The sequence below is a fragment of the Pempheris klunzingeri genome, chromosome 3, assembly GCF_042242105.1.
Source record: "Pempheris klunzingeri isolate RE-2024b chromosome 3, fPemKlu1.hap1, whole genome shotgun sequence".
In the NCBI taxonomy this organism is placed as follows: Eukaryota; Metazoa; Chordata; class Actinopteri; order Acropomatiformes; family Pempheridae; genus Pempheris; species Pempheris klunzingeri.
Window position 1 is genome coordinate 26,258,017 of NC_092014.1, and position 22,965 is coordinate 26,280,981.

Genomic DNA, 22,965 nt, shown 5'->3' on the forward strand with positions numbered 1-22,965 from the left:
TAAACTGATTGGTTATAATTGCACCTCCATCATATTCAATGTACGGCGCTGCAACCCTTAAGGTTTTAACAAGAAGCGTACCCTCCATGAGCACACTAAGAGTTCAATGATTGGGTTTAAGTCGTGTAAATTGCTGTTCAATTTGCAAACGAACGGCTGGTATTAAAAACTATAACTTCACAGAAATGCCAATGTATCTGTTGCGACTTGTTTAATAAATCAGTAATAACGAATAGTTAATGACATAAACCAACCTGTGATGCAGTACAGTACTACCGAACTACCAGTAGTACACAAGTATGTCAAATTGATGAAATACAACATTAGAAGACTCTTACTTGTATTACTTATTATTATGTTAGTGATAAAATGCTAAAACACTCTAATGGGCCCCTCTGCATTTTGAGTGCTTCCAATACTTTAATTTAATTTTTCTGATAATGCTTCTGTACTTTGACTCAAATTTAGATTTTGAATTCAGGACTTTTACTTGTGACCATAATATTTCTATGTATACTTCAGGAGAGGATGTGAGAACTTTTTCCACCGCTGATGGCTCACCAGGGGTTCGCGTGGGTAAGTCATGGTGGAAAGCGTGTGCACCAGTGACAGTACCCAGTGTGAGTGCCAGGCTGAGGATTCTGTCCATGAAAACAGCTTTCGGTATCTGAGCTGAACTGATATCTTCACCTCAGGAAATGGGCTTCGTATCGCAAAGAATGTTGTCCCCCGTCTTGTTGTTCTCTCCACCTGCACTGGCCCTGCCAGCTCAGGTCAGAGGTCAAAGGCTGACTACTGTGCCCCAAGCAATACAACATTATTGTGACTACCATGTCTCACACACACACACACACACACACACACACGGTCATGAAGGAGCCCAGAGGAGAACATTCCACAACAGCAAAGAACCGGGCGGCACGAACATCCTGAGGAAACAACACTCACTTCCTGGCAAATTAAGCCAAGCCGAGGGCTGCTCGGGTTGATAACCGCCACCGCTGGCCGACCGCTGAGTGGCTGAGGTAGAGCACCACCTTAGTGTCCACTCCCGCCCACCCGAGACAGATCTGCCCCCCACGCACAACTGTCAGCCAGCCTTGTCAAAAGTCTGTTAACCTCCAGGGCAGTCGGCAGCGTTGGGAGCCTCAGAGTCCCTGAGACAGGATGGGCCTCCTCCTACTGCTCACCTCCACACTCCTGTCCAGCTGTAAGACTGCTGAGCTTTTACCTTGTTCTCTACGAAGTCTTCGGATTTCTTTTTGTGGAGGTGTTAATGGATATGTCTCTAACCTGGTGCTTTACTTTCTTATCTTGCTCCAAGACTTCTATCCAGGGAGGGCAGTGAACGCCGATCGATGTGAGTATAATCTTGAGATTTCATACAGACATCTGCCACAGAACTGTCACTGGTTGCAGCAGGAAATGGAGTTTTAAAAAAGGCCCGGTGTTTATGGAGCACCAGCGCTTTCCTTTCCATGTGGATAAAGTTGTTGGGCTTTGAGTTGGAGGCTGTTACCCACTAAACCACACATGGCCAGTGAGTGGAAACAGTCCTGTTTGTTATCAGAGCCTTCTGTCCTTGGTGTTTGGTACGGTGGAAAAGCTGTGGTGGGAAGCGATGGGAACATGCTGGTGAGCAGTGTCACACTCCTCCCTCTCCTCTTGAGTTGCTGATGGAAGGAGTGAGTCAGTCCAGATCAATTGTAGCAGTGATGGGCGTATTATCCAAAGCAGGGCCGGGCTCCAGACTTGAAGAAAGACGCATATTTTGTTCAGTTCATGATTTTACTGCAGTGGTTTTCTTATGTGGTCGCTTCTCATTTTGTTGTGGCCTGAAGAGAGGAACTGTTCAATAATATTAGCCCCAGCTATATCATATAGTTCTTAATAGTGTGAACGGTTTATTTATACAACACATTTTTAGATCAAATGTCATAAAAGACAAAAGCACAATATAATATATCACCTAATTGATATTAAAATGTAAGGCAGAAAACACCTGTGACATATAAGACGTAGGGAAGTTAAGTTAATAATAAATGTAAGAGGTTTTTTTATGTTTATAAAAGGGAGAGGATTACAGAAAAGCAGGAAGAGTCTACCTAACACATGTAGCTGATATCTTCCTTTCTCACTGATCACACTAATCCCTCAGATTCATCCTGCAGCCCCCATAGAGGGCCCTGACCCCCAGGTTGAGCCCTGCTGCAGAGATGAAAAAGTCACGTTCATGTAGGAATTGCAAGTTCTTATTGAAAAGAACTGTTTTCCACACACACACAATGACAAAAAAATCGAGATTTATTTGTAGCTTTGTCTGTATCTCTCATATGACTGGGTATATACATGCAGTATATCATGTTTTATACACCAATATTTTTCTCAAGTCAAAACGGTTTGGAACAGTTGATTTAATCTTTAACTGTATGTTCTCATTTATATCTTAATCTTATGCTAAATTTTAATCTGAAAAGTAATTAAAGTTGTCATATAAATGTTCTCGTGTGAAAATACAATATTTCTCTGTTGAAATGGAGTAGAATAGAAGTATACTGCTGCCTGTAGGGTTCTTGAGTGAATATACTTAGTTACTTTCCTGCACTGGCTTAGCTTCCACCTGCCGCCACTGCCGAGCCCTATCGAGAGCCCTGGCAGTCCTCTGGTCTCCGCGTTTCCCATCATCAGGCGTGCCAGCTCCTGCTGAACGATGCTGTGTGTTTCCACAGACAGCAGGTCCCCCGAGTGGCCTGTTCGCTGACCTGAAGCCCTTTTTTTCTTGTTCTCTGGGTTTGTTTAGTGCCCTACAACACCCCAACCGGAGCCATAGCAGCAGCCTGTTGTCTCTAATACTCAACGTTATGGCCGATGTGGCGGGAAGATGCTTCCTGTCTCTGGTTAATACACTGTTTTCACTTTTAAGTTAATGAAAGTGTTTCCTAAAATACAAAATGTATTTGAAGTCATTCATGGCTTTGGGATCAGTGCAGGTGATTATGAAAGCAATCACGTATGCATGGCGCAGTTCAGCTGTTGTAATCAATTCTGAGACAATGAGGCGTAGAAATAAATAGTGTCCTGAAAGTAAACCATCATTGATTACTGTGAATAGGCTGCAAATATTTAGTCAGAAAAGGAAAATAAACGACTTGTGAGGCTTGATTCAGAAATAAAAGAGCAAATGTTTATTGGTTGGCTGCCCTTTCCTGTCTCTGACAGCTAAGCCTGTAAGATCAGTGGTCTCACTCAGATAAGTTGCCCTCCCTTAACTGCTTCTATCTTCTGACATGTTGCTGTTTTTTGAACATTAGATGACAACCAAAGAACGTTACAGTCATGCATTCATGCATTGTTTCTCCTGTGAGTCACATACCCAGAGGGGATACTGTTTGCCGACGATGAAATTCTATGGAAACACACCAGCTTCCTGAGGGCCAAGCTGACACTTAATTTTATAGCAACTGTAATAGGAATTTCAGTGGTAGTCTTTTCAAATATGCCGTCCGAGTGGCCATTCAGGAGTGGTGATTTGAATGGAAAGTGATTCAAAGGAAATTCTATTCAATCCACTGCTAAGTAAACTGTGACTGTAACAACATCTGTGGAAGGGGACAGCTGCACACTTGTCATTCATCAGAGATTAGGAACGTTTCGGTAAACACTCAGAGTGAGATGAGAGGATCGACACCACTCTCAGAGGAATGTAATCAGTACATTTAGTACAAATTTGAGATATTTGTACTTTACTTGACACTTTTCGTGCCATTTTCTCCTTCAACCCCCCCGACATCAGGGAAATATTGTACTTTTCACTTCACTAAATGTATCTGACAGCTTTAGTTACCTCACAAATTAAGATTTTACACAGAAAACATATGAAGACTTGGTGTGTTATAAACAGCACCAATAAACAGTTTATACAAGTACAGCTAAAGAGATTAGTCCATTAAACAAACCGACAGAAAAATAATTGGAAACTATTTTGATCTCTTCAGTCTTCAGTTTCCACCTTCTGAAATGTGAAAACTGCAAATTTCCGCACTGACTACTTCTAAGACTGCAAGTATCTACATTTTCCTGATTATACTTACAATCAGTCAATCTTTAAATATATAGCGGCAATTCACAACAGCGTTACCTCAAGACTCTTTCCATAAAGAGCAGGTCTAGACCAAACTCTTTAATTAGAGAGAGACCCAACGACAATTCAACATTAAGGATTCAAGAATCCCCACATGAGCAGCATCAGATATTATATTGAGCAACAGTGGCAGGAAGAACTCCCCTTTAACGGGAAGAAACCTCGAACAGACCCAGGCTCAATGTGGGCGGCTTCTGTAGGGGTCTTCCACTAACATTTTAAACGCAGTAACAGAGAATTGTACATGGTAGCATTAGTGCTTTTACTGAAGTAAAGGATCTGAATACGTCTTACTTCTTGCACCAGTGCATGTCTGTCCTTCTGATATCAAGCTAGAGCCAGAATTCAATTACATTAGCTTAGTTTAGCTTAGCTTAGCATAGCAGACTGGAAACTTTGAGAAATGACTATCTTGACTGTGTCCAAATCCACCTATCAGCACCTCTAAAACTCAAAGGTACACTGGAAATGTAACCAAAATGTGACAATGAAAACTTTTGGTTCGACAGGGAGTTCGGTGCTGAACTCTCTTTATGCTAACCTGAGCTAGCAGACATGCTAACACACAGATCAGTCTCACCCAAATCACATCACAACCCACTCTTTTCTCCTCACACTAACCATAAGAGCTGCCCACATGCACAACTAACAGAAGTGGATAAACCATCTATCACTTTTAATTAAATTCTGCTTCACTTAAGGTTCTACAATGCAGAAGTACAATGTAGAACCTTAAACAGCTTTTCTGCCATGTTGTTCTATATTTTGGGGGGTAGAACCGCTGCGCCTGCTAATTTGTCTCAGCAAAGGGTGAGATGGCCGTTTGACTTGCGTACCATATTGAGCTTTGACCCCATACAAGGTCAGAGTTCATATATACTTCAAACAGTTTTCTTTTGAAAAATGTATATTCAGTGTTGTCGTTTTCAAATCTACATCAATGGAAGTGTTATTGATTCAAAAAGAACAGCAGCACAATTGAATACAATTTTTAAACAGACCTTCATGGTTAACAGTGCTACTTTTAGAACATGCCCTGCAGGCCACTCACGTGGTCCCTGCAGGGCGACCAGGTGCCCGCGGGCGCTGTGTCGGCTACCTCAGTTCTACATTACATTTGGACTCTAGTTCAGTCAACAGAGCGCCTTGCCTGACACGTAAGGATTGATCTGTGCTGTGTGTCACAAATATTACTCTGCAACCAGTTTTGAAAAACGACAGATAAATTAGTCTTGGTAAATAAAGATTTCACCTCACTAGTCTGGGGGAAATGAGCCGCTGCATGAAAATGCATAAATACCACATACAAAAGTAGAAAGTGATAATATCAGAATGTATTTTGCTATTGTCCGACTAAAGTGTAGAGCTTCCAATGAATTTACATTGATGCAAGCATCATATTATAAAAATGGTCTGAAGGTCGTTAGCTTGCACCATAAGTCTAATGCTTTTCTTAATTCACTCCCTAGCATTCGTTATAACAAAAGTCACCCTGTCCATCGAGCCCAGCACTGATGTGGCTCAGGACACAAATGTGACTCTGAGATGCCAGGCCACTATTGCCAGCTCTGGGGAGCATGTGCTGAGCCGTGAGTACACTATATACAAGGACGGCAACGTAGTCTACACCAAGACATCCAGCACCTCCGAGGATCTTCTGTACCCACTGCCTGAGGCCAGAGTCTCCAACACGGGCAAATATATGTGCAAGATCAACATCAAGGGCGAAGAGGAAACCAGTGGAGCCAAGAAACTCACAGTAACAGGTTGGTTTGTGCAGAAAGCTGCTAGTACAGTTTTTAAATGTGTTTGAATTAAACATCGGTCAGCAGAGGGATCTGGTGGAGGCGCTACACGTTTTTAGCCATAATAAGCCCCCTAGATGTAAGATCAAAAAATACTCTCAAACTTTAGAGGAGAAGTCCAGCATTTTTAAAGCTGTTTACATATTTTGACATTGAAATGACAAAGTGAAGAAGTGAGAAGTTAGAGGATACAAAAAGCATCGGAACAGATCTGCCTCACTCTCCTGTAAGCCACCAGACTCCATTGACAAAAACAGAAATCTTACCTTGCAGAGCCCAAGAATTTTAAAGGGTTAATTTAGATCCAAACTAACCTTTAAAACAGCGAAGTCCCACAATAACACAATCTAACTGGTCGAGGCACGGGTAGAACCAGCAAAAACTACTGTTTGTGTACAAGTACAAACAGGGCCCAGGTTTAGAAATATCACTTCTACCTTAAGTAATGGGAATGATGTGTTTATGTGCAAGAGTAAGCAGGAGAAGACAGTGCTGTTTCTTTTTCATTCACTTTGTTTTGTCAAACTGGGAAGGATTCAGTCTGAGCACATGTCCTGCATTGTGGCTCTCCAGGTCTGTCAAAACCAGGCCTCCACATGAACAGTACTGTGGTCAGCGAAGGGGAGGAGGTAACGGCCACGTGCACGGCGCCTGGCGAGACGGGCTCCTTTTTCTTCTACTTCTACAAGGACTCTAAAGAGATCCTGGACAAGCGGGTCAACTCCAACCAGGCAGAGGCCAAGTTTCGTTTCAACAGTGCCGGCTCCCACCAAATCCACTGTAGCTATACTGTGCTCATACCGCCAGATTCCTACAAGTCTGAGGAAAGCGTTGCCATCAAAGTTTCAGTCAAAGGTAAGTGGCATTTTGAAGTGTTTGCACTTTTCAAAGCACTGGACCCATCTCAGAGTTTTTTCTTCATTGATTTCTGTCTCTTTAGAGCTTCCCATCGCAGCAGTGTTGAAGATTGTGCCTCAGAACAACATCTACGAAGGAGACCGCCTAGACATCTCATGCACCGTCAGCAACTTTATGTACAGGTCTGAACGTGTCCACCTCTACCTGAGGCAGGGGACGAAGCTTCTCAGCAGCAGCGGGGACACCAAAATCAACCACAGCATGGTGGCACTGGCAAAGGATCCTGGGGAGTTTGAGTGCGGAGTAAAGATAGGAAGCATCGTGAAAGTCGACAATAAGGCTGTTTCAGTGATTGGTGAGTGGGCAGAGGAAAGATGACCTGAGTGTCACAGTAGTTACAGCTTCCACAATGGAAAAAGACCGGGTTGAAATACAAAAGGACAGATAAAACAAACAAAAAACAAAAGCATGTTCCAAAACTAGGTTACGTCTGCAGCATAAGCTAGCGTGGTGATCGAGCCAGGTTAAAAGAGCCACCTGTGTGAAACTCTGGCTTTAGGCTCAACACTTCAACACATCTAACATACTAACAGTGTGAGACAGCGGCCACATTCATATGGCTTTGTGCTCTGGTGATCAGTTTGACGTGCAGACTGATGGCTGTGTGTGGAAAAGGCATCATGTTGTAGCGTGAAGACATTCACACATGGGTTTGCAGAATGATTTATCTTATTTATTGTCTTTATGCTTCCACATTTATTTATCCTTTTATTTATTCCTCATTATATTTCCATTTGTGCCATAAAAGACATAATCAGTGTCTTTTATGGCACTCTCTCCATATTCACTCTATATTCCATATTCACACCTGGCATACAGTATATGTAGTATCTTGGTTATTTTGAGGGAGCAGCAGGATTTTGCATACATGCTTGTGTAGAGCTGGCCTTAGCCTTAATGGGACCATAAGCAAAGTTTGATTTAATTCTTGCCTTGATTGTTGCCTTGAAAACGGTCAGCAGTCAGTAATACATTAGTCCTGCAGCCACCAGGGGATCCCCATACTCGTGATGTAGGACTTTCAGAAAGAGCGGGATCTGTGCTTACATTAATAATATCATTTCCAGAATAAGGGCTTCCGTGCTCATGACTGCATGACAGCAGGGAGTTCATGTTGTTATGCAAAGGTTATTTTAATAATAATAATAATGATAAAAGCATTAGGGGGTTTTGTTTTAACCTGTGCTGTCTGTGGATTGTTTGGCACACACAGCTTATTTTTTCCTGTAGAGCTTTGTATGATCTGTGTTATCACTGCGACTAGCTGCCAGTTCTCTATGGCATTTATGAATCAATGTGTGGCAGATACAAATACAGACAGATACAAATTCAACTCTAAAAAGTATTTTTGCTGCTTTTTTTAAATTTAATAATTAATTATTTAAATAGTTTTTTTTTAAGTTATTTAATTAACAGTATCATTTCTTACTCTGATCATCTTTTACTACATCTGTCCCATTTAGGGCTCCATACATATCAGCAATTACACTGCTAAGTGATATCAGTGCAGATGATGACTGACCATGTTTTTCTTTTCTTTAATCTATCCACAGAGCTGTTTTCTGTGCCCACTCTCACCATGTCTCCTGCTGAAGTCTTTCAGAAGGAAAATATGACATTAACCTGCAAAAGTGAGAACTATGCCTCTGAAAGACTTGGCAGGCAAGAGCTGACTTACACTCTTGATCCACCCGACAGTTTTCTGATCCCAAAGGACACTGGAGTATTTTTTGGCAAGCCCCGGCCGTATGAGTTCAACTATACCTGTGTAGCTCAAGCCAGGGGCATCATGAAGCACAGTCGAACCCTGACTGTTCGTGCTAAACGTAAGTTTACTTGATGCCTCTTTCAGATGTAATGATGAATTTGCACTTTCAAAATGCATTTAAGCCCCTTTCAGATATGCAACTCATTATGTTGATATGTCAGCAGTTTTACATTATTATATAATATGCACAGAAAGCCATTCAATCTATGTCTTGCTTGCCTTTTTACGAGCGCTGTAAAAGTTTGTCATTATCTTTTATGCACAAAAAGAATAAATAGTTAAATAGTTTAGTTAGTTAAATAAATAGTTTAATAAATCATAGAATACTTCAAATGAGCAGATTGTTGTTGAGGAAAAGTTGTTGAAGAGATCTACACAGCGTTGGTAGTTTCTTTTCCTGTATCAGTGTGAGAAGTTAAAAAAAAGCCTGGTAACTAACTGCTCAGCACCACATCACAGACAAGTTTGCATCAGCTGGTGAACATAGTGAAGCATTTAGCAGGTAAAGAGCCAGATATTTCTGTCAGGAGAAAAGAATCAGAGCTTAAAGAAGAGTGAATACTGGATCTACAGTCAGCCGGTGACGTGACTTTGGGTGAATGCTAATGTTGTTCTGTTAGATGTATAAAAAGGCAACTGTGTATAAATAGCGTTATAACTCATCACTGATGCAACCTGTGAGGGAACCAAAAAAACCTCCTTTATATCGCTGTTCTTTTCAACTTGCTGCTGTTCACCAGAGGCGACACTGCTTCCTCTTGCACAGCAAGAGTCAAATATCACACAAGAATAGTTGTTCTTCCGTAACAGTAACTGAATAAAATGAAATAGAAATCACGTTGCATATTCTGAAGAGGGGTTTAGTTTTTTGTCCACAGGGAGTCACTGTGTTTTGTTTTTATCTTTGTCCTCTTTAGTTTCTGTCTCCGCTCCAAAGATCTCAGTGGTAGGCAGGGCAATCCAGGGTCGACCCTCCAAGATCCTCTGTCAGTCGGACACTGGCAGCCTGCCGATAAACTACACCCTGCTGATGGATGATGAACAACTGAGCACAATCAGTGTCAAGCTGCGCTTTCAAAAGGCTCTCTTCACAGTCACCATCACCAAGCCTGGTGACGTCAACAAGTACACGTGTGAGGCAAAGAATAATCACAGGGCAGCCCCACGCAGCAGAAGACTCAATGCTACTGTCATAGGTAAATATTCAAAGCAAGCATGTTTATACCTTTAACATATTTTTCATCTGCCTCATCCAATCTGCTCGAAACAAAATCCAGATCAATCACTGAATCACCACTGCAGAGCCGTATCAGCCATATATAGGTCAACTATTAACAAACCTCTCACCTCTGCTACTTTTCAGTCAAATCACATGCAGCAGATGGAGTTCGTCCGGTTGTCGTGAAACTGTGAATGCCCACATTTTCTTTTTTTCTGAGCATTGTCTTGTCCATTGTGGCTGAACCTGACCTCTGAAGCAGCAGCTGACTACACAGTCTTACCTCAAGGCCCATTAAGTTGGTGTTCTGGTGCTTTCAGCAGTGTTACATGATCCTCAGTAGATGGAGGTTGCCCAATTGTCATGGAACTGTTTTGCCGGCTGCTGTTTCCAAAGTCAAGATGGAACTAGTGACGTTTTCAGTCCCCATTCCAATACGAGGGTTTTGGGTATCGGCCGATACCAAGTAGCAATCTGAGTGGATGGTAAATGGTAAATTGTCTGTATTTGTATGTCTCCTTTCTAGTCATTTTGACTACTCAGAGCGCTTTTACGTCACATCCTGATTCACCCATAAGGAATATAAGCTGGAGGAGACTATTCTTTCATACTCGTTCACACACTGAAGCTGCTTCAGGAGCAAGTTGGGGTTCAGTGTCTGTCCCACTTCAACATGCTGACTCATAGGGGATCGAACTACCATCCTTCTGATTGATATACGGCCCGCTCTGCCTCTGAGCCACAGCCGCCGCGCCACACAGTGTTTAATGAATAAGATGTATGGCTCACTGTGTGGAAGAGAGTGGGATCATTCTGTTATCTGTAAGGCAACAATTCAAGTGCAAACCTTTTAAATACAGAAAGAAACTGTCTGTCTGACTTTTGACTTTCAGTTTGGCTGTTTCACTGTGTAGGTGTGTTCTTGTACTGCTTGTTTTACCATCTTTGTGTGTTATTTTGTCCAGCTGTGGTCACGGACGAGTGGGTGCGTTGGCAGCCGTGTGGTTGGTAGTTGAAGTGATTGGAGGCTCAGTCTGGTGGCCCGGGGTAGCCACGGTGGTTTCACTAAGTAACAGTAGTGTTAGCCAGCACAAAACCAATTTAACTAGCTCATAAGTAAGCTCTAAGGTCTAGTGGTAAGTCCAATGGGCTGCTGACGCACGACATGGTATGTGCTCATAGATGTAAACATAGAATTGAATGTATAATAATTGTCTGTTTGGGTGCATCACACATTCAGAAATAGAAGAGTTAGACATTCTCATGTCTGCCCGGTAAATATTAAGATATCACAAGGAAGCGGTTATCCTAGCTGAGCCTAAAGACTGGAGCCAGAGGAACAGTTGGCTGGCTTTGTATAATACTGTGAGCTGTATAATGCTTCTACAGCTCATCATGTAACAGCATGTTATGTCAAGTTTGTTCAATCAGTCTGGAAGTAGAAGTGCAAAAATGAGCCAAGAAATATTTCAAAACATGAACCTTGTAAAAAAAAAAAAAAGAAAGAAAACAGCAAATTGACATGTTTGCACACTTCTCTCTTTATAAGTGAACTTGAGAGGTATTTTCTATCTTTGGACAAAACCAGGCTAGCTGTTTCTGCCTGTTTCTGCCCGTCTCTATGCTAAGCTAAGCGATTCAGTTTCTTATGGCAGCTACATATTTTACCCTGAGTGGGAGTGGGATTGATCATCATATCTGTTATTTGGTAAGAAAACAAATGCCTAATTTATAAAATGCCTATATACTATTTCTTTAAAGAATTAATGAATGAATCCATTCTAATGACACAATAACGCCCTTGGTTTATAACTGAGACTGTGTTGTTGACTTATCTCACCTCTTTTTCTCCCAGAGCCTCTGAGGGACCCAACTGTGACTGTCATCCCCAACTTACCAGATATCTCTGAGGGAGATCATCTCATCCTAATATGTGGTGTTAAAGGTTCACCTCCGGTCAACTTTACGTGGTTCCTTGTTGGAAAAGAAGTGCCGCTGTACAACACACCCTCCGACCGGAACAACACAAGCTACCAGATCCCCATCTCGTCCAAAGAGCACAGCGGCGCGTACTACTGTGAGGCTGCCAACCAAGCCAACGTGGTCCGCAGTGAGCCGGTCATCATAGAGGGTGAGACTGCCTGCTCCAGACCTGGTCTTCTCTAACTAATGCTGACCTCTTGCTTTTTTACCATGAGGGCATGCAAAGAACAAACTTTACCTTCAGAGACAGAAAATTGACAAAAAGCCAAGCTAAGCCTGAGACACTCAGTAGGCTGCTCAGCATAACTCTGTGGGGGGAAATTATGAAAATCTTGGTCTGTATGTACACAAAGCAACATTATGCAGCTACTTCACCTTAAAATGACAGCTTCCAAATCACTTTGATGGTACACTAACTTATAAGAAGGAGAATGGCGCCTCTTACATTTCCACTCAACGCCCCGAGCACCTGTTCTTGCACTGTGTAACTTTTGTTAAGGGGGTAAAATGTCCCACGAAAAGTCTGAAATGTTTTATGGCACCAATTATGGGTCTATGGGTCCAACTGTGTGTGCAGATGTTTCCATTTTCCTTTGCTCTCTGGCCTGTTACCCTTTGAGTATTGTTGCCTCCTTTAGAATAGCGTGGTACTCTCCGTTGCTCAAACATCAACAGAGTTAAATGTGCCCGCGTCCTGTAATTGCCATTCGTGGCAGCAGAGACCGATGCTGCTCCTGCACATCAAAAGGAGATCATCCAGGGAGATCATTCAGAAACAGGAGTGCTCCATTGATGTAGCACTTGCATTTCCATAAAGATGGGGGACTTGCTGGACAAAGATCGGACCATGACTTCACAGTCACACAAGCAGCTCTGTGAGGCTGCAGTTAGACACAGCAGGGCTTTGAGCTGAATGCCAATTTTAGCACGCTAACAACTCAAGTAACAATGCTAACCTGTAGATGTTAGTCAGTCTCGTCCTGTCCCAATTTATCTGGCGGCAATAAATGTTCATGTAAGCAGACTCTGGGGTGACACTTTTTTTTCTACGTGCATACTTAATCTGCCCAGCAACGAGGATTTAATGTGTTGGGATGTTGTTAGGATGTCTTTTTCATGTAACATGCTGCAGGGACGTGTGTCCTAAATAACATGCACGTTCCCCTCAAGTCAGCATTCTATCTTCCTGACTCCACTTTGTCTGGACGATGGTCAGCACATGTAAAGTTTAAGTCCATCTTTGGGGTACCCCCTCACATACCTGAAACCAGATCTTGCTTGTGGAATCCTATATACTGTATATGTGAAAGCTTTGCTCTGTATTCTTTAGTCTCATCTATGCCTGTGATGTTAGACTCCGAGCTCGTAAACCTACATAAACTTTTTGAATGAATCTTGGACTACTCTCTTCATTACTACAACCACAGAAAAGCATCCCTACAGATGTGCATGCTTCCACAACTTTTTACATTTTATCTGCTCCACTTCTTTCCCCTCGTGTTGTTGTTCTTCACTGACACCTTCCCCTTGCTCTCTCTCTCTCTCTCTCTCTCTCTCTCTCTCCACAGTGCGCCTAGCGTTGTGGAAGAAAGCGCTGATCGGGGGCTTCTGTCTGCTGATGGTGTCTTTGTTGGTGGTGGTGTGTGTGCTGCGCTTCAGGTCCAAGAGAGGTAGAGAGACCTACAGTCCTCCAGCAACTCAGGCCTCTTTTGTCTAACTATGTATGAAAACCAACCTTCCTCTGCCTACTTTCTCCTACTCCTCTTCTCACCTTTATCTCTTATTGTAGGTAAAAGAGAAGCAGCTGCTGAATTGTCAGTGTGAGTTGGCTCGACTATTTACTTCCTCTGAGAAGATGCTGTAGAACTTATTGACAGTGTATCTAGTTTTATTACCTGGTTTAGATGGCTGAGGGTCTGTGAGTCTTATATTTCTGTTATTTTAGAGCCTTTGAAAAACCACACTGGGTGTTTTTCATGTTTTTACTGTATAAGGCACGTAGACTTCAACTGTTTACCACTTTCACAAGTTTTTAGGTTGATTTCCTACATTCAAGGTAGTAATTACAGATAGTTGACCAACTTTTGGAGACTTAAAACTCACTTGAGATAGAAGAATTTGACTATTTAGACATTTTATTTTTCTCCACTTGGTAATGCTTTTCCAATTTGTGGTTTGTTTATAAGACAAGGCTGTTACAATATGCCTTGGTCAAAACCAAGCTGTGTTGGTCTGTCAACCTCATAGTGACGACAAGTCTTCAGAAAGTTACTGCTTCTGGCCTAGAAATAGACACACAACCTTCCATAAAGCCACAAATTGATATTTTTGTTTCACCTTTTGTAAGATTTATACAAACAAGGTAAAACCCGTTAGTTAGTGAGCTTTAGAGGTACCGGTTGGCACATTTTGTCACCTGTTTCCCCTGTCACTTCCCCTGACTCAAGTTTTACATTTATATTTATCTCTCTCTCTGTCCAACCCTCACCCAACACGGACCCCGACAGAAAGTCGCCCCCCTCTGAGCCTGGTTCTGTTCCAGGTTTCTTCCCGTTAAAGGGACGTTTTTCTCGCCACTGTCACCTAATACCTGATGCTTGGTCATATGGGGATTCTTGAATCCTTCATTTTAAATTCATGAATTGCTGAGTCTGTTTCTTAATTAAAGAGTTTGGTCAGGACCTGCTCTTTATAGAAAGGGTCTTGAGATAACACTGTTATGAATTGGCACTCAATAAATAAAGATTAAAGACTGATTGATTTAGCATACAGAAGTGAGAGTGGTATCGATCCTCTCATTTAAGCATATTTGCCCAAATGTGAAAGTAGTCCTTTAAATTAGATAATTACAGTGATTGATTATTCCCTAAGGGTTACAGTAGCCAAGTCTCATAGATAAAATAAATGAAGTTGGTGAGATACAAAATACAAAAGAAAAAAGTGACTGAAGAACTAAACGAAAAAAGTAGGACCATGATCTTGTGCATTGAATATAGTGCACAATGGTAGGATCCAGTACATCCATTTCAAATCCAAAATATATAAAAATTGGGCCCAGATTTAAAAATACTGAAGTTTTCTTTTAATAGGCTACCACATGCAAAAACACCAGTATGGTTGTTTAAGTGCATTATTCAGTCATGTCACAATTTGTTGCATATAGTTTTATGCTTTAGATCATTTTGGCATTTAGTATTGCTCCTTGACTTCATTGCTGTCCGAGTTGACTTTATTTTCACCATTTCTCAGAAAGCCTTCGAGCCCTAAATCAGATGACTCTTTAACAGTGAATCTAACCCACGACACAGAGATTTATAACGCAGCCACAGGTAGCTTGGATTTACTGTTCTCCTGTGTACCATTCACCCCTCATTAGTCATCATCTTAAAAGCCATAAGTCACTTCTGTTGCCTCAACAGTCATAGCATGTTTCCTTTTGCGGCCACAGTAATCCATTTTCATCCCATGATCCATGTTCTAATATGCATGCAGGGTTCACGTTGTGGTGACCGAGCTACCTTTGTTTATGTGACTGTCCGTGGCGCTTTCCATTTGTAGATATCCTTGTCAGGTTTATGCGCAGACACAATGTGTGTATGTTTGAGCATATTGTCTTCCTCTGTCTTCGACTTTTTGCATGTACATTGTGTTTGTATGCATTGCAGAGGCAGGAAAAGTAGGATGTTGTCAGGACATAGTTATGGTAGGAAGTAAACTCCCGGAGAGACGCAAGCTGTGTTTATGCAGGAAGAAGCTGCTTAAATAGTTCAATCATAGAACATGGCATTGATTTTTAATTGTTGCAAACTGCTTAGAGTACCCATTATCATCTTCTTCCAGACGCAGCGCCACTCTATGAAGGCATGGAGGGGAGAGTGACCAATGGGGCACGAGATAGCACGGCATCACTTCCCGCTGACATCAGCAACAGGAGCAGCTACAGTATCCCAGCAACAGTGTAGAGGTGCCCCACAATGGGCAGGACTTGAATTCAAGTTTTAAAAAACTGTTACAAGAAAAGGAGGCTCTAAAAAAGGACTTTAAGAGCAGTGATCCTGCTTGTGATGCCAAGTGTTCATCACTGATGAGTTTTCTCAGTGAAAAAGAGGGCCATGCTGCTCCCTCTCCCCTCCTCCTGCAACCTAGATGGCTTTTGATTTTGTACTCAACATTACTGTCTTTGTCCTTTGTTTCTTCATTCCCCATGTCCATGTGATTTCATGTCTTTTACTGTTGCAACCACTCTATTTGTCTGATGTGCATGTTGAAATGGGCTTAGTGACAGATTGATTTGTATATACATGTTATCACCATCACAGGAAATGTGTGTATATATTTTTGGTTGATCCTTTGACTGATTGGAAGAGAGACTTGTAGAATAAAGACATTGGTTTTATTTAGAAGCGTGTCAGTACCATTCATTTTGCTCCAGCTATTGTATCTGAGGCTAAATTCATATGCTAAAAAAACTTAACTGCACAAAATGCTAAGTTAAATGTTCATTGCCATGCCTGCATCCATTCCAAATACAGGTCCATGACAATGGCAACATAACATGAAGTCGACTCATTTCCTAAAAAGGAACGCACACGAGAGACTTCCTTGAAAAGTTTAAACAATAGAGTCTGCAAGAAACTTCCTATGTTGGCACAGGGCAGCGTGGAGGGAGATAGGGGGGTGTTAGTGAAACTGGTGGCTTTAGGGAGGGTCAGGCTTATTTTGAATGCATGCAGCAGGTGGAGGAAATTAAGCACATAAGCTGTGGTTAAGCTGTGTGTGAGATTACATTACCAACTGGGAAGTAGCATTGGGAAGTTGTTTTTGCCAGAATTTATTGTGCAGCCACTGTTGAATTAACAGCCCATTGTGCATAAGGCAGTGGAAGACTTCTGTGTGGACCAGATGAAGACTTGGAATCTGCTCCTTTGTGACTAGTTTTATTTTAAGAGTAATAAAGCCTCCACTGAAGGCCAAATTGAGACATGCCACAAAAAGCTTAACTTGTCTCTCTGTTATTGAATTTAGAGCAAAATGAAATCTTGATATCTAAGTTTTAATCACATAAAACAGTTTGACATTTTGGAACAAACTGTTGTGCACAGAGATAACCAGGAGATGGTTAGGTTAGGCTGTTTCCAGTCTTTATGCTAAGCCAAGCTTACTGGTTGCTGGCTGTAGCTTCATATATAGACAGACTTAAGAGTGCTATCATTCCCCTCATTGAGCTCACAGCAAGAATGCAAGTACGTTTATTTCCCAAAAAGTCGATTTATCTGTTTGGCAGCCGCCTTATGACCTGATGTCTGTCTGTCTGTGTTTCACAGTGAAGGTGGACAGAGCTGCAGTCAGCGTGTGGAGCAAGCGACCACCTGAAGGGGGTGAGCGGGGCTTCTAATAAGTGTCATTATATTAATGCTTTTACTGAAAAGTTCTATGAAAACATGTACAGTATCTGTAACAAGTGTGGAGCAATAGCGAATTGAGCAGTTTACCTCAGAGAGCTTCAAAATGTCTCACTTAAAACAAGCCTCTTTAACCTTCGCTAAACAGCAGCCACTGTGACATCAGAGGGTCATGGTAAATGTCTCCACGCTTAAAAAATAGTATCCTCATTAAAATAATATGAAGCCAGAGGCATTTGCATGTTTTACAGAGAATTTTGTTCATGTATTTGGATTCAGACAATGACGAGGAGAGCAGCGTGGTGTCCAACGAGCCTGATGTGGAGTACACTGAGGTGGTGCATCCCCGGCCAGTAGATCCTGCCAGAAGTAAATACACACACACACACACACACACACACACACACACACATATGTATGTATGTATGTATGTACACATATGTATCTGCCTGCCTGTCGTGTTTCTCACCCTCCAAACTCTATTATGAGGTTGTTTCCAAACTTCCACATGAAAACCATTTTTCTTTACTTTGCCCACATTCTTGTAAAGATGATAACACAGACCAACACTTCCTGGGAGGGGCCTAATTACCCATGATTAACACATCCTCAAGCTGCTGTAACTGCAGGGATAACTGCTGGGATTTCCAGAACCATTGCAGAACTTATAAACAGGAAGGGTTGAGCTAAATGCCAGGCTGGTTTTCTGATACTTCTCTGTTATGGTCCTGTGCTCGAGGTCCCAACGGGCCAAAGATGGCAGTCACTGAATTTGACATCATTCGCCTATTTTTAGATTTCTGTTAATGAAAGATCAAACAGACAGTATCTATTAAAGTTTATCTATTGGTGTTGAAGCAGGCTCATGTTTGCTTTTTACATCAACAGTTCCACTGAGAAAAGGCACAGACACAGTGTACAGTGAACTCCAAAACTCTCCACATGGTGAGTTAAACATCTTTAAAGCTGCACTGATGAATATTTTCATATTAACAGTGGATTAAGAGACTATATGTAATCCTGGGCCATGCTGCCTGCCGCTACCTGTGTGTCAGCAAGCTGCCTTGCTGACCTGCAGCGGCTCACATGCATGTGATGTCCACACAGACAGCAGGGACACTGCCGAGCAGCCGTCTGCCAGCCTGCCTGTATTTCTACTTTGACTTTGCCTTTGTTTATGGCCATCAGATAAAAGGCTTGTTAACAAAAGAAGGGATTCTGTCCACAGGAACGCTACAAGTGCTTTTAATTTTTAACTTATACAGGAATTGTTAGGTTTGTTGGTTTTTTTCATGTCTGTGACACACTCTCCAGGTGTAGTCTAGTGAAAGTTGCTCAGTGTTGCTGGTATGACGTCAATATGACAAACAACAGATCATTTTTATTGTGTCTTTGCTGGGAACTGCACACATTTTGCAGAAGAAATGGACAAGATGCCAAATCTCTAGATGAGCCGCAGCCAAGCCGTTCTTGAGTTAAGCCATAGTGGATGTTCTAACCTGTTTCCATGGGTGCTGAAATAAAAAAGCAATAGGTTCTGTGACGCACATGTGCTACTAAGGTAGGCAGTGTCCCAGGTGTAACTGTGAAAGGGGATTACTCATAGTCACAAACCCCCAGAGAAGTGTCACCCAACCCTGGAGCTCCCTTCAGCTCCTCTCTCAGCTCTGGTTTGGTCTAAAGGCCCACAAATTTACGGTTTGGTCTTATTATTACTCAACTCAGCCTCATTTCCAGCCACAACAAGCAGCTGTTTTTAGTGAACACACTCAGGTAATCTCACTGTACACTACCTGCCCACAAGGTTAGCAACTAGCTAGCAATCATAGTGAACCATTAAACCATTTACTCTGACTTTGTGTGGCTTTGGCATTTTAAGGGTTAGTTCAAACTATCACTTAGCACAATAATGCAAACTGTTCGATTGGGGCACCAGTAAACCGGGGATTCCCATGTCAAGCGAGGTAAAATGACTGTTTTTGTTAATGGAGTCTGCTGGCTTTGAGGAACAATATAATGGCAGTTTCCGGTTAATCAAAAGCTCCCACATCATGTCCTTTATCAAGTTCGTACTTGTATTTGGAGGTCCTACTAGAACAGGTTTCCATGGTTTAAAAATATTGTTTTTCTCATCCAGACATGCTGCATCTGTTGTCAGCCTCTTTCTTCACGCTTTGTTTTAGTAGAACACAACAATCTGCTCGCTGTGCTCTGCCTTCGACATCTTGGTGTTGCAGAGAGCTGGCATTAGGGAGGTAAAAACATTAGCTAGAGGAGGTCACATGGTCAACAGATCCCCTTATGGCATCATAAAGGGAACAAAATCTAAACAGCATCTTTTCATTCGCATTTGCTGAAAGATGGAAAGGTGGATGTCTTTACTCACAGTGTGGCGTTCTCTAGGCACACCATGGGCACATATTTATGTTGAAAAGATATTAAAAAGTGCACCTCGCGTAATATGGGACCTTTAAAGTGGACATACTTCTGGTTGGCCTGGTTTCTCCAATGGATTTTTTTTTCAGCTCAGCAGTTGTGTTTTCATCTTTGAATTCTGCAGTACTGATGGGATCAGTGACACTTCTAGATCACACCAAATATGATTGCTAAAGTGAGATTACTGATAGGGCAGTTTACCCTGAGCAGCTCCAGAATCATGACCACATCCTGTTACTGCTGGCAGGAACTTCCTGTTATTAGAACAGCAGCCAGACACTAGGTGTGTCTATCAAGCAGACCATTAGAGTCTTAATGTTTCCTGTTTAATGTGACAAACGAATCCTGAGTAGTTGAGAGGAGCATCTGTATGGGTGAGAGGGAATACTCTAACCATGATTCAGACGGCAGGGACAGAACTTATTGGCCCAAACTGTACAGTCTGAAACAAAGCGGGGGGGGAGCAAGTGAGTCAGCAAGGTCAGCCAGGCCGTCATATCTGTCAAATGACTAATGAATTACTCTCAGCCAGTGAGTACGCAGGCTACACGCCCATCACATATTTAACCTGTGGTGTTTTTTCCTTCAGATGCTGCTGACCATCATGACTATGTGAGTAATCAGCTGCACAGTCACGCTCATGCTCTTCTCACTCTTTGTTAATATCAGTTTACTTTTGTTCCTTTTTTTACTTGGCTGTTACATGAAGACACGACATATAAACTACTACATATATTGTTCATATACTGTATATGTATACATAGGATATATTGGAAAATGTAGAAGTAGGTAAATTAGTAAGTAAATTCATGAATTGACATATTTAGTTTGATTTGCACCTCCTCCTACAGTTTAGTACAATCAAAACTATTAATATGTCAAATCTGTTGATGTTTTTTGGAGGTGGATTCCATGACTTGTCTTACTGATAACCTTGGTTTCAAAACTCCACCATAGAAATATTAGTTCACCATTGATACTCCCACCATTGTATACAGCGCAGATTCCATTCCAGTTTCAAACTGCTTAGTCTTACACACAGATCAACTTTACACAAGTTCTTCATGGTGACGTGTTTATGTGTTATTATGAGATATGTAATGCATTGCATGCATCTGATGCTGCTCATGTGGGGATTCTTGAATCCTTAATGTTGAATTCCTGAATCATTGGGTCTCTCTCTAATTAAAGAGTTTGGTCTAGACCTGCTCTTTATGGAAAGAGTCTTGAGATAACGCTGTTATGAATTGGCGCTATATAAATAAAGATTGGTTCATTGATTGATTGATTGATTGATTGATTTAGGTCAATGGAGGAAGCCCTGTTGTATTTATAACTCAGCACCTGTATACAGAACAAACCCCATTCATTTAAAATAGGTGCACAACAAGGTCATTGTAGTGAACTAAAGCTAAACATTGATCTAAAACTAGATGTGAGATTTTAGTTCATTGAAACAAAAACAAAAAATAGAGTTTAGAAAAAAATGACTATGAATAATCATGTCTACTTACAGAAACTAACTAAAATAAGAAACAATATGCAGGAATTGTCAGGTCAAATGAGTCAACACAGCCAGCAACACCTGGTAGTGGTGCATCTGTTTACTGAGTTTAGGATGTTGACATGACTGAGTCAGCTGCCTTTACAAAGTGCTGTCTTAAATCTGCCCCAGAAAAATCCTCTCATATTACAATGGGCAAAAAGTGACATGAACATAACTGAAACATTAAAAATAAGATATAAAAACCGTATGTGAACAAAACTATAATAACTGCTGCAGACTAACTCTGAATGGGCTCGTTATGACGTACTGTTTATTGCTCATGTATGTTACTTGTATACTAAATTACAAAAAACGCCCCGGTGTCCCTGCATTAGCTGCCTCCTGGTTGTAGTGATCCTTCGCAGGCTGATAATCCGGAGCAGAAGGGAAACAGCCGTCAAAGTTTCCAGACAAGAACAAAGGCATTTGGGCTGGGGCTTCCTTCCCTATCGCCCGCTCAGATCAGCGCTGCGGCTCAGTCAAATTACCTCCAAGCCCATCTCAGGCAGCACACTGTCCCCCAGCATGGCCTAATCACTGCACGCTTTGTCCCTACATGGTGTTAGAGGAGCTGAAGAGAGGGATTTGAAATAATAAACTAAGGATGTGACATCACCATCCAAAAACGGTTGATTCTTTCATCAGTATCTTCTTGATGACAGATTATGCAGTTTGTTTGTCTCTTCTGCAGGAAACTGATTTCAGTCGACAATTTGAAGTTTGTATTATGGGAAGTATGCTCTGGGGGTGTGTTATTATCGCTCCAGTAAAATTAGGATTAACACTCAGGTAGTTATTGAGATGGATGAAAACACAGGTTCAAATCCAATTTGAACTCATGCCGGGGCAATTCTTTTGCAAACATATTACCGGAAGCCACAAAAGTGCACTTTTTTTTTTAACCTCATCTTGTGATAGTTTTAAATATCAGATTCTTAGTAGCAACAGCACTCATGTGTGCTGTACTGCTTTGTGTTGTTAGCCAGTGTTCGGGGATCAGGATAAGGCGTGAACTGTGCTCTGTGTCTACAGGGTTCAGTAGAGTACGCTGAGCTCAGCGGCGAACAACCTGAGATCAATCACCACCATCCAGAGGTCAACAGCTACCAGGACCTGCCGGTGCCGGTGGATTAGTGATTCTGTTTTCTGCTTCCTTTTCTACTTTCATCTCTTATCCACACGTTTTTTGCCAGCTCTACAAAGTACACTCTCAGTTTTCTGATCAGTAAACATAAAGTAGCTGTAAATATTTGTCGATCTTAATAAAGGCCTGTAACATATCCTCACTGTGTTCGGTGGTGTGTGTTTCTTGTGCCACGCAGGGCTGTGATGCAGCGTTTTTAGTGACTGTTCCTCACAGTAACACAAGCAACAGAAATAACAAAAACAGAGATAGATGTACTATTACATCGGTATATATTATACCTTTGGTGTGTGTAAGGGCACTCAAGCGAGCATGAGCGCTCTCTGGCACATGTTTCATCAGTACGTGGCATGTGTATTGCATTGGGATGATTCTATTTCCAGAGGTTACATACACTACTCACAGTAAGTTAGGGATATTCGACTTTCAGGTGAAATATATGGAAAATGTAAAAAGTGAATGCTACAGTGATATTATATCATGAAAATAGGGCATTTAAGTAGAAGCATGCAATGGTCATTTTATTCATCTTAAACAATTTATTGAAAGAAAATCTACCAACAGTGGTAGGTATACCACAACAAAACATGTTCAGTGTCTCAA

General features: G+C 41.7%; 1 protein-coding gene across 8 annotated transcripts; it reads left to right on the forward strand.

The window, feature by feature from the left end:
* The first annotated feature begins 1,119 nt into the window (after window positions 1-1,119).
* On the forward strand, window positions 1,120-22,432 carry pecam1b (platelet and endothelial cell adhesion molecule 1b). 8 transcript variants are annotated; one of them, XM_070855851.1, is made up of 16 exons: window positions 1,120-1,210; window positions 1,325-1,360; window positions 5,611-5,907; window positions 6,520-6,801; window positions 6,887-7,159; window positions 8,418-8,690; window positions 9,550-9,828; window positions 11,707-11,982; window positions 13,403-13,504; window positions 13,624-13,654; window positions 15,084-15,163; window positions 17,159-17,212; window positions 17,516-17,605; window positions 18,125-18,181; window positions 20,262-20,284; window positions 22,251-22,432. In XM_070855851.1, the coding sequence occupies exons 1-16, from the start codon at window positions 1,168-1,170 to the stop codon at window positions 22,350-22,352; spliced, it is 2,298 nt and encodes a 765-aa protein (XP_070711952.1). In that variant the 5' UTR covers window positions 1,120-1,167; the 3' UTR covers window positions 22,353-22,432. The 8 variants fall into 8 exon arrangements, with proteins under 8 accessions (XP_070711952.1, XP_070711958.1, XP_070711980.1 ...); XM_070855857.1 differs by lacking the exons at window positions 13,624-13,654; window positions 15,084-15,163; XM_070855879.1 differs by lacking the exons at window positions 15,084-15,163; window positions 18,125-18,181; window positions 20,262-20,284; window positions 22,251-22,432 and having other exon boundaries at window positions 17,516-17,590.
* The last annotated feature ends 533 nt before the right edge of the window (window positions 22,433-22,965 follow it).

Coding starts and splice junctions, on each gene's coding strand:
- pecam1b (XM_070855851.1), top strand. CDS start 1,168: ATGGGCCTCCTCCTACTGCTCACCTCCACACTCCTGTCCAGCT. Junction 9,829..11,706: donor ACTCAATGCTACTGTCATAG/GTAAATATTCAA, acceptor TTTTTCTCCCAG/AGCCTCTGAGGGACCCAACT. Junction 15,164..17,158: donor GATTTATAACGCAGCCACAG/GTAGCTTGGATT, acceptor TGTGTTTCACAG/TGAAGGTGGACAGAGCTGCA.